The sequence below is a fragment of the Orcinus orca genome, chromosome 5 (genome assembly GCF_937001465.1).
Source record: "Orcinus orca chromosome 5, mOrcOrc1.1, whole genome shotgun sequence".
In the NCBI taxonomy this organism is placed as follows: domain Eukaryota; kingdom Metazoa; phylum Chordata; class Mammalia; order Artiodactyla; family Delphinidae; genus Orcinus; species Orcinus orca.
Genome location: NC_064563.1, coordinates 90,663,311 through 90,674,658, shown reverse-complemented (window position 1 = coordinate 90,674,658; position 11,348 = coordinate 90,663,311). Strand labels below are relative to the sequence as shown.

The 11,348-nt window shown below is 45.7% G+C and overlaps 1 protein-coding gene across 2 annotated transcripts in view; it reads left to right on the top strand.

Annotated features, from left to right (window-relative positions):
* The first annotated feature begins 232 nt into the window (after window positions 1–232).
* Window positions 233–11,348, top strand: part of C5H3orf52 (chromosome 5 C3orf52 homolog) — a 34,870-nt gene continuing 23,754 nt past the window's right edge. For both annotated transcript variants that reach the window (XR_004484473.2, XM_033432169.2), the window contains exons 1-2: window positions 233–667; window positions 6,561–6,690. Coding sequence is in view for 1 of the 2 variants with exons in the window: in XM_033432169.2 (XP_033288060.1) it covers window positions 530–667; window positions 6,561–6,690 (268 nt within the window). In the remaining variant the exon portion in view is untranslated. The remainder of the gene's footprint in view (window positions 668–6,560; window positions 6,691–11,348) is intronic.

Below are 11,348 nucleotides of genomic sequence, written 5' to 3'. Positions count from 1 at the left end.
TCGTATTATGCACCTTCATTGGCTCAGAACCTCGCACGATGCCTGGCACGCAGGAGATAGTTATATGTTCATAGTTATATGTTGATTAAATGAATGAAATTTTGCTAGACAGCGAAAACTGGGGCAAGCCCGTGCAACAGACAGCTCCTCGAGGAGGGTGGAATGTCCATCCATGCCACAGCCCGACGCCCAATCAGGCCCTCGGCTCAGCTTCTGCTTTGTATATGTACAAATAGCAAAAGGCAGAGCAAGCAGCGCCCTGAACAAACCAGAAAAACAGCCCTCTTCCGCTGTGTTCCGGAGCTCACAGCAGCCCAAGGCTGCGGCACCTGGCAGGAGCTAGGGGCGCTTCCCGGGCGTCAAAGCCCGCCTCCAACCCCCCACGCCCCACCAGGCCCCGCCCACCGCCCGAGGGCACCCCGCCCCGCCCACCGGGGGCGTAGGGCAAGCCACGCTCGAGGCCACTTTGCACCCTCGGGTGTACGCGTCCTGCTTTCTGGCGGGCTGTTTAATCCTCCTCTCCCCGTCCATGGAGGGGGCCGGGCCCCCATCGCCAGGAGATGACCTGGAGCTCTCGGTGATCCAGGGGCAGCCAGACGAGCAGACGCCTCTCAGTGGAGCCGTCCAGGGCATCTTTCCTCTGGAGGAGGAGCCCTGCCCAGTTCAGGTAAGGCCGTCTTCGCTCTGGCAGCGTTATCCGACGGGCTCTGAGCCAGGCTGCTGGCCAGGACCCGGGCCTGGCACCGCAGTTTCCGGTTTCCAGCCAGCTTTCTGGGCGCAGCAGACCCCAAGCGCCGGTGGTGCGCGCTGGAATATTCTGAATGGAGCAGACACAACAATGCCCTCCACCTTGAGCCTGCCCGAGGCCCCTCGGATCCCTCCGGCTCCAAGGAACTTGAGGAATCTTATCCCGGAGGTGTGCGGCTCCTCTCTTCAGAGAGAGAATCCCCAGAGGTAGAGGTGGTTTTAAAAAGTTCATTAACTTTTAATTTGGTTTTTCTGTTTCCAGTAGAGAGAACCAGCGATAACTGGTGTCTCCTTTTCTTGAGAATTCTTTGTCTTCCTTTCCTATACGACCTTGCTACTTGCCCTCACCCTCCACCCTCCCCCAGCCTTCACCCACCGCCCACCATCCCCCATCCCGGCTGCCATCCCCTGGGTCTACACTTTTTGTCTTCTCTCAGTCTGGCCATTTGATTTCACAGGAAGAGATGTAGGGGAGAAGGGAGAAAAGAGCAAGTACAGAAGGCCTGGGGGGTGAACTTGCCCTGCTCAACTAAGGGGAATAATTTACAAGTTCTTGTCTCAAAGAACTAGACTGCCTCATTCGCTTTCGCCTCATCTCAGTTTCTAAGTAAGTCCCTGGTGATGTTTAGGCTGAACTCTTCTGATTCAGCTCTAACAGGGGCAGGAAAATTATTCATTCTGATCAAATGCTTGTAACACAGCAGAGACTTTGAATTCTACCTTCTGATTAACCCTTCTAACTGGCTTGATGTTTACTTGGTATATGGAACTCCACATATATACACATATGGTTCCAACCTGATTTTTCTAGGGCCCTCTCCTCTACTGCCATCCCTTTGGCAGCTCAACTGCTGATTTCGGGGATAAGCAGGAAATTCAGAAGTTGAAAGCATTGCTTTTGCTTCCTCCCTGATTCCTAGTAATACTGTAAAGTCTGCTTTTATAGGTACCCTGGAGAGTAATTTGCTACCTTATATTTGAATGAAAGATGAATACCATAGAAAAATGAAAGTTGGAGGAAGATGATTTGATCTCTGTGCAAGTGGCTGCAACTGTGGACTTGCTGTACGGATCCTCCAAGGCGATGTCTAGGAATGGGAATTGGGAGTACTTGCCTCATGTCAGATAGACCCAGGACACCCCACGGACTCCATGGTTTGGGACCGAATCCAGAGATCTGAATTCTGGTGACAACTTCCCCATTAAAAGGTGTGTCCCAAGGCAAGGCACTAAGGTCTATGTTTTCCCAGCTGTCAACTGGTGGTAATGTAATGTGGCCAGCCAGTCTTCTTTGTGAGGCCTGGGAATGCATGTTGAATACAGTGGAGGAGTAGACTGTGCAGGACACATACAGGGTGTCAGTATTTTATTATCATTTAACCTACCTGGTAGAGATTGCTTTTTCATGTTTTAATTACTTCCTTGTTAGCCAGGTGTATACCGATATCTGAGACTTCCTTGTGAACCAGCTTTGTAGGAAATACAAAGCTGTGTAGGAAATAGGAAAGCTGTGTGAGGGACAGAATGGCGTGAAGATGAAGGGTTACATCAGCACTTGGAGAACATTCTAGAAATGCTTGAAGAGGAATAATTTTTAAAAAGAGGAAAAAAAATCCTCATCTAATGTGTTAATCATTCTCTTTGGTTCCATAGAATCAGCTGAAGTGTATTTTAAATTGAAAAGTCGACTAATGTAGCCACAAGCGCAAGATCCAGACTCTTAAGACTTTTGTGTGTAGGTCTCTTTAAACTGTATGTTAAGATTTCCAACTTTGAAATGTAGCATTAAGTCCATGTGTTTTTATTAAACATATATTTTGTACCTATCGTGTGCCAAACACTTCTGCTACATAGATGCATTTAATGAGCACAACAAACTTCAGAGGAAGGGGGTGGCATTCTGATTTGACAGAAGAAGAAACTGAGTGAAGAACTTGAGACTCAGGCGGAGTTACCAAAATACTCAAGTTCACCCAGTGGTGGCTCTGAGACTGAACTCAGGCTGTTTTTCAAACCTATGCTGCTTTTGTTGATTTATTTTATATGTCTATATATATGTACATAATTTGAATATATAAATATATATAACTTATATTTATTTATGTATAATTGCCTGTTATATATTATTACTAATTTCTGTAAGTTATGGAACGTAGGTGAAATATGAGGAATTGAGTAGCGTATCTGGCATGATGAGGGAGATGTGAGCAGACGGGTAGATGCGTGACGAGCAGGGAAGAGTTTGAGAATCATCGGGAAGAAGACATCCCATATCATGGGTATCTTCCTACTTGGAAGGGCTCATCTGGGAGGGTATTCAAAGGCAGTAGAAGGAACTTTCTGTTTCTTAATTTGGGTTTGGGGCTTGAGGGAAAAAGATTGTAAGCCAGTGAACTTCACTTTGCCTGCCATCACTGTAAACATGGCAATACAGTTGGGTCAAAACTGGAAAAGACATTAGGGATAACTGAGTAAGACTACTTTTCTTTTATGGCTCATTTCACGGACTCTGACCTCAGTTTTCAGGTGGAAGTCCCAGAGGCATTTTAAGGGGTGGCAGCATCATTTTGATAATAGCAGTAATAATCCATGGGTAGTTTTGAGGCAGGCAATACATATATGAATGGGCTAGCTAAAAATTAGCCCATTGACATGTGTTGTTCAGAATTTAGGACAAGAATCAGCTGGCTCTTTTGTGCTTGAGTCAACAAGTGGATTAAATCCCACAATGAAGATTACAAAATATAGATTTTACTGTGTGCTAGGAAAAATTTCCCCTGATCTATATAATACCTTTTCCTAACTGAGCCAAAGAGAAGAAAAGCTTTTTGTATCCAAGAGATACGTAGTCCTGCCATTGTTTCAGGACCTTACGTCATGTATTTGGACCTTATTTGAAGAGGCATGTGAATATATCTGGGGGAATAGTCAGAGGAAAGTCACAGAAATTCTTGGGCCATATGCTGCCATCATAGAGTGTAAGATGCAGTTTGCAAAAATCTTCAGAAGCCGCTCTGGAGAAGAACCTGCCTGTGGCCTCTCCTCATGACCTAGAATTTGGGCAAGAAATGCTAAAGAAGGCTGTGAAGGAGGCATTGTGTTTCCATGGCCCGGTGTGCGTGGGTAGCATGCATCTGCTGGATCAGAGGCTCTCTCAAGGCAGGGTGGACTCTCCTGGGGGCACTTCGAAAAACTAGGATTCCTGTGTTGATTCTGGTGTGCAGACCGCTGAGCAGCGCTGTACTCTGTTGATGGGTTGGGTGTGTCTGACAGACCATTTTACGATGACTTAAAATATGTGAAGATTAGTCATTCAAAGGATAGTGGTCTCTGCCTTCGGGCTGACGGCAGGAGAAGGGGCCGGCCTGTAGGATGGCAGTGATGGGCTGGACAGGAAGAGGCATTTCCTACAGAGGAGGGCTATATAATTCTGAGCTGAGTTCCCCCAGGAAGTCAGAATATTGGTCTCCTCACACCACCAGCGTCCTAGTTTGTGGTCTCTAAGGGATAGCATAGGTGAAGGCACAAAGGGCCAAAGAGGTGCATTGACCCTCATTCATGGGCTCATTTGAGACTCCAGACCATTTCATTTTGCACGAATCTTTATGGTTCCTGCTGTGTCTTGTACAAGGACTGAAAATGGCATGTGTCTCAGGAGCTCTGTAAATAGGAAGATATGTTTCTGTCCCCTGAGAAGTTCAAGGCTTCTTATACTGGGACTCCTCTTTCTTGTGTGCCTTGTTGAGCCGCTAGCTTTGGTGACCTTGGAGCAATGCTCAGTCTGTGGGTAGGGGTGAGCGGTGGTGCCGTCCCTGGACTCCACACCCACTTACCTCAAGAGGGTTTCCCTCTGTCCAGATATTGACGGGGCCCTTACTGTACCCCTCATACCCCCCCTGAAGGGCACGCAGGGGCTCCAAAGTGTGACCTCTACTCTAGAGCTTCTCAAAGTGCATTCTCAAAATTTTGGGCGCCCACTATAACTAAGCAACACACGTTTATTAAGTGCCTGTTACTTGTATGAGGCAGAGGTATGGGATATAAGAGTGGGGAATTTTAAGAGCCACCCTTCCTTCTATGTGGTTTCACTTTCCCTAGGAAGATAGGCCAGTATCTGTTTATATTCGGACCTGAAACCAGACAAGGCAGCAGTGGCAGCGGCAGACGAGCTGTGTGTACTGGGAGATCTCTCCACGGGTGGGCTGGTAGGGAGGCCTCCACGAAAGGAGAGATTTGACCAGGTTCCTGAAGAGCAGGGAGGCTCCAGACCAGGGGTCCACCTCTCGTAAAGCAGCTGATTTACCTTGGGAAGTCTACATTGACAAACTGGGTCTGCTCCCCCCTTCCCTGCAAGCTGATCCCCTGGGTCCGGGTAGGGCCTAGGTGTTGTTTAAATGCCCCTTCACATGATTCCGATATGCAGGCTTGGACCCTCTCATTGAGAAAGATTAAACTGTAGTCTTTGCGTGGACAGTTTCCTTTTCTGATAGCTGCCACTAAAATCACGACGGAAGAGAAAGTTAACGAGGCGCGGATTCAGGAAGTGCCCTGCTGCCGCTTGGCGAGGCAGGTGAATACTCCACGTAACCACTGGCTCCTGTGCGTTGAGAGCCAGTGTCAAGGGCGCTCAGGGGCTCCGGAGTGTGACCTCCGCTCTACCCTTGTTTAGCAAGTGCTTCGTGTGTGTGATCTCTAGTTTTTATAACAGCCCCGTGAGCTAGATTTATTACTTGTGTGTTTTACAGGTGAGGACCTTGGGGCTGGTGAGTTTCAGTAAGGAGTTTGCTGATAGTCACCGTGCCTTCAAGTGATATAGCTGGGATTGGGATCCTGATAGAGAAACACATTTTTTCTGCCTCATATTCCATTGTTTCCCATGGTCTCCATGTAGGAAGTAGGAGGAGAGGAATGGGACCTTTTAGGGGCAGGTGGCAGTACTGAGCGTGGAGGTGGCCGGGCGCACTCTTAACCTGGAGCCCCACACAGTGCCTGGGGGACCCTGTAGACCAATGGGAGAGCGAGTGAGCGGGGCAGTGTCACGCAGCAGGGGTTAGTCCTGGCTAATCTCTCCCAACTGCATCTTTGAAATGGGTTAATACCTCCCTTGCAGGGGTGTTCAGATGAAGTGAAACGGTGTTGATGTTCAGTAGACCAGAGTGGTTGAAATTATTTACTTTAACCCCACCCTCTGCCTCACTACACACATTGCAGCTTATTTTCTGGTATCTCTCCCGTCCTTGTCCTCCCTTTCATTCCCTTTCCAGGCCCTTATTACATAGAGTCTGGGCCCCAGCAGAAGGTTCTCTTGGTCTAAACTATACATCATTCTCTTAATCTTCTCCTCAGCTTTTTTGTGCCAGAAACCTTCAACGAGTTCCCAGTACACGCCAATTTAAGTCCAAACTGCTCTAGCAGCATTTAAGACCCTCTCAGATATGCTTCAACCTTTCACTCCCTCTAATCTTAACTCTCATTACTTGCCTCTGAAACCCACATTCCTATTAGATGCATCTCTTGGCCAATTTCATTGTGAGTCGACAGGGAGGATATTCTTTCCTGGGTTTGCAATGCCTTTCTCTGTCCATCCTTCAAAATCCTGCCTGTCCTTCCCACCTCAGAGTCCCCAGAGCATTTTCTTGCTAACTTCTTTGTGAGGTTCCATTCCGTCCTTTTGTAAACTTGACTCAGTAGGGTGGAGCCCCTCGAGGTCAGGATCCTGCTGCCTTCATTTCAGTGTCACTGCCCCATAGTGAGTATTAAAAAATGTTTGTTGAAACCAAATGCCTGCCTCTAAGTCTCCTTCTGCTTTCCAGGCTGACAAGGAAAGCCCTTGGAACTCCTGTAATAAGAACTTGGTTGGAAAGTGCAAACTGTGGATGGTCCTCGCCTCTGTTTTCCTAGGTCTCGTTATAGTCATCATCATAAGCTTATGTCTGATTGGAGGTAAGAGGTTTTAACATGACTAAATTGATGCATTTTGAGAACTCATGTAATGCTTATGACACTTAAACGCTGAAATCAAAGACGTACTCACTGCTACTTCATCGTTTATAATATGAATTTAAAACTGGTTTGCAATATGTTGACTAGATGGGAGATATACATGATTTTTGCTTTTCTTTTTTATTTTCTTTTTTGTGTGTTTTATAAACTCTGGAAAAAGTATGGGGGTCATTGTTTTACTTTAAACTCTACCCATTGGATGTTGAAGATTTCTAAAATTTTTAATTTCCATAAACACTATGTTTTATTGTATCTTACCCATGCATGTTTGAAAAGTTTTTAAAATAATTTGTTTAGTAAAGATAATTATTGTAAAAAGGTAATTATTGTATAACGATAACTTTATCTGATATACCTAGTATATTATTGTAATGGTAAAATGATGAATAATGTATTTGGAAGCATTTAAAAAACTTTATAGAACCATGCATCTGTAAGCTGTCATTATTTTAACTTATTTTAGAAATCACTGTTATATTTGTGTTGTATGTGGTACAAAACAAAAACTCACATGGTGCTAAATATATATTTTACATGCATTATCTCATTTTATTTTTTATTATGAATATGAACATAGTACATGTTCACTTACCCATAAAGCCCATCCACATTATTAATATTTTGTTATATTTTTCTCTAGTCTTTTTCTTACTTGCATTTTAAAAATAATTTGCGATCAGATTGTTTTTTATCATTCTGTGGCTCACCTTTAGGATTTTAATGTTACATTGAGATCATTTTGCCAATTCATTAAAAATTATTTGTGAACATTTTTTTTTATAACTGCATGATGTACTCTTCCACATTTTTTTTTTTTTTTTTTTTTTTTTTTTTTTTGCGGTACGCGGGCCTCTCACTGCTGTGGCCTCTCCCGTTGCGGAGCACAGGCTCCGGACACGCAGCCTCAGTGGCCATGGCTCACGGGCCCAGCCGCTCCACGGCATGTGGGATCCTCCCTGACCGGGGCACGAACCCGTGTCCCCTGCATCGGCAGGCGGACTCTCAACCACTGCGCCACCAGGGAAGCCCTTCCACATCTTTTTAAAACCTTTTAGGTAGTTGCTAATTTTTTTATGATTATCAGTATTAAGGTTTTTATGATGCATAAATATAGCGCCCCCCCCCCCGCCCCCAGTGGGCAATATTTCAATTTCAAAATAGGAAAGAAGAAAAGTGCTTTCATTTCTATGTGTGGGTGATTGTAGGGTACAGGGGCGTGAGTGGGGCTCTTCTGGAACCGGGATACTTGTGAGGGTGATCCGATCATCACAAGATAAGGGTTGAGCTGGATTCTCCATAGCAAACCAAGTTACAGGATGAGAGCAAGCATGGCAGCCCCTGAGTTTCTCCAGAGGGGGCCCTGGGAATTCTCCTAAGGAATTGCATTTGTCATTCACCTCCTGTTCCTCCTTGTCCCAACACTTTCATTTCCTGTCTCAAAGTTTTACAGTACCTGAAGAAATAGGAAAACTCTGCTGAGGTGTGCCAACCTCTAGCATGTGAGCTTCCCAGGCAGGCAGCATGTTTGCTTAGTTACTTAAGGCAGTGTCGAGGTGGAATGGCTGTGTCTTTGAGGCCAGAGGCTGGTCCTGAGGCAGGGAGAAGTTGATAAGAGGTGCTGCCCCTCCTTCATCACACTGAGGACAATCGCTTTGGTATGAGTGTTGATACTCCCTCTTCCCATCATCTCCCACATGTGGATATTGAAACTGAAATTGAGTCACACAGCCTTGTCCTATCACAACCAGCCAGTGCTGTCCTAAAAGTTGGCTGAACCATCGGCTGGCATCTGGGGCCTATAACAAAGGATGATGCCACAGATTTGGTTGGTTTGATATTGAGGATTCTAAAGCTCAAGACCCAGGGATTTCCCTGGCGTCCATTGGTTAAGACTCCATGCTTCCACTGCAGGGGGCACGGGTTCGATCCCTGGTTGGGGAACTAAGATCCTGCAAGCTGAGTGGCCAAAAAAAAAAAAAAAAAACCTCAGGATCCAAGAGGTGTCTTCCATTTTCATTCTCAGAAAGTCATTTGACCTCTTCAGATCCGAAGACCAACCTGCAGAAGAAGGGATTCCATTTCCTCCACAGTTTCTCAGGGGGACGTGAGAGTTCACAGGATCAGATTCAGGGAAGAGTTTTTTAACACTTGCCTTGCAAACTTTGTTTTCAGTCTGGCTATAAAATTGTGTTTAAAATATGTTAATGCCGTAAGAGAGATTTTCAAACTTTTACTTTTTTTAAATCAGGGAAATACTTTTATTTTACTTGGCATCTCAACTTTCAAGAGTTTGGGCTTGTGGGGAGGGTCATAGTAGGCAGTGGCGGGTTTAATGGGTAAAAAGGAGCAGGGGCAGGACTCCCTCCATGACAGTCCCAGCCTCACCCAGAGCAGCTCCGCGGGCACTTCTGGGATGACAGTCTGCAAAAATCAGCCATTGTCCAATTGTCAAGCCCGTTGATATGAATCGAGTATTGGTAGAACTTCTGGGCGCTGTGTAGAAAATGCTGCTGTCTGGGAAAAGGGCAGGTGGGAGAGTCGAAGGCTGTGCATTCGTTAATGAATGTGGGAGGGGCGATATGTGGGTAGGGGAGAAAGAAATCCAGACTATTAGGTATATTGTACAGCACGGGGAATATGACCAGTATTTTACAATGACTGTAAATGGAGTATAACCTTTAAAAATTGTGAATCACTACATTGTACACCTGTAACTTATATAACATTGTACAGCAACTATACTTCAATTAAAAAAAAAAGAATGAGTGTACATTCTTTAAGAAGTGATGCTGTCTGGTTCATTAAGAAGTGAAGTTTCTCAGCACCTCCATTTGCCATTCCCCTCCTCCTTCCCTTTCTCCCAACTCCTTACTCTTCTGTCTCGGGGCTCTGTAGTCTCCAGACTGAGGCTCAGAGGTGGAGGTGATAATAAATGTGGAGCTGGAGTGGACCCAGAGGGTACACTAAATACATCCCAGTACGGAAAGATATCCCATCTGGGGAGGGGCCAATAGGGTACCCAGAAGGAGGTGCCCAGTGGGGAGCTGTAGCTTGTCACTGACATTGATAGGAATGGCCATGATGTGGTGATAATACAAGCAGACCAACCTGTGGTCAGGTTTATTATTATTAATTCTCTACAGACTGTGCACCCCTTCTTGCCTGCACCTGGAGTGGGCTCTCCCCCGACTCCGCCCATGGTCCGCCACTGAAGTGATGGCAAATTCAGGATCACGGCTCGGCTTAAGGCGTTGAGCCTGGGCTGTGTCCACAGTGTGGAGGAGAGGCTAGCACTCCACCAGGCTCACAAGAGACAATGAAACCTTCTCAAAATGGACAATTTGGGGTTGGCGGAGGGACGCGGGCAGAGCTCAGGGAATCCTTCCCGTTAAATCTAGAGGCCTGGTTTTGTCCCAGATCTTTAGGAAAAAAGTATTAATGGATTTTCTCTTTCTCCCTAAGGAATTATAAATTCCTTGGTGTGAAGGGTAAAGGAAAAAAAAAGTTTTCCTCTCTCTCAAAGTCATTTCCTGTCTGGATAATTTGGAGAATCAGATAAACATCCTCAAGGATTCTGCTTTCTTTACTAATTTGTCCAAACAGTGAGGGGAGAGACCCTAGGAATGCCTTAACTGGTGAAACCTTTCCTTGGTTTGGGCAAAATATTTTAAATGTTACAGAAACCAAACTGTGACTATCAAAGTAGGTGGATGCTTAGAAATATGAGTTAAAGGTGACCAGTTTTAACAGTCTAGGAACCCTTATGTGATGTCCCCCAGCTCTCTTACCATACGGGCTTTTCTATGAGTAGGGGAGGCTCTGGTACTGAGATACAGGCAGGGACTTCCTACGTGATGCTGTATTGGATGGGTTTGTTTTGCCTTGAGTTGGGAATAAGCATCACATCTTATGACATCACATGGTCCTGGCAGACAAGCAAGTTGCACAGGTTGCTCCCTGGTATAGGGTGACTCATGGGAAAATCCTAGGCAGACAGCAAGCCCGGTATCTTGAAATTTCTTTGCATTTTCACCTGCTTCTCTTTCCCTCACATCTCATATGTTCTCCTGTCTTCCCAAGACTGACCTCTTCACCTGTGTTCTCCGTAGAATCCTCTCCAGCTTCTTCTGACCCGTGGACCTTCAGATAGCGCCCTTTCTTTCTAAGCATCCTCTCGGGCCTCTTCAAACGTGCTCACATAGTCTCTCCTTCAGAGCAGTCTTCCATCAGCATCTTGCTACTTCATTTATATATTTGTCTCTCCCTCTTTTTTCACTGGCAAACTTCTAGAGAGGTCTGTGATCTTATCTCCTGCTCACTCCTAAACCACTGTATCCATTGGTCCCAAATTGTTCTTCCAAAGGTCAATAGCAAGTGTCTGATCATAAAACCCAATGGCCTTTCTCCCTTCCCCTGCCCTGTCTGCAGCCTTCAGCTCTGTCCCCTGTATTGTACTCTTCCAGGCCTTCAGAACTCTGGACTTCAGGACTTTATTTCTGCCTTTGGCCCCATGTTGTGATTGCAGGAGGCATGTCTTCAGCCTTCTCACTCTTCTCATTCTTCATTCTTTCCCTTGAGAAGCTCATTTAGTCCCAAGG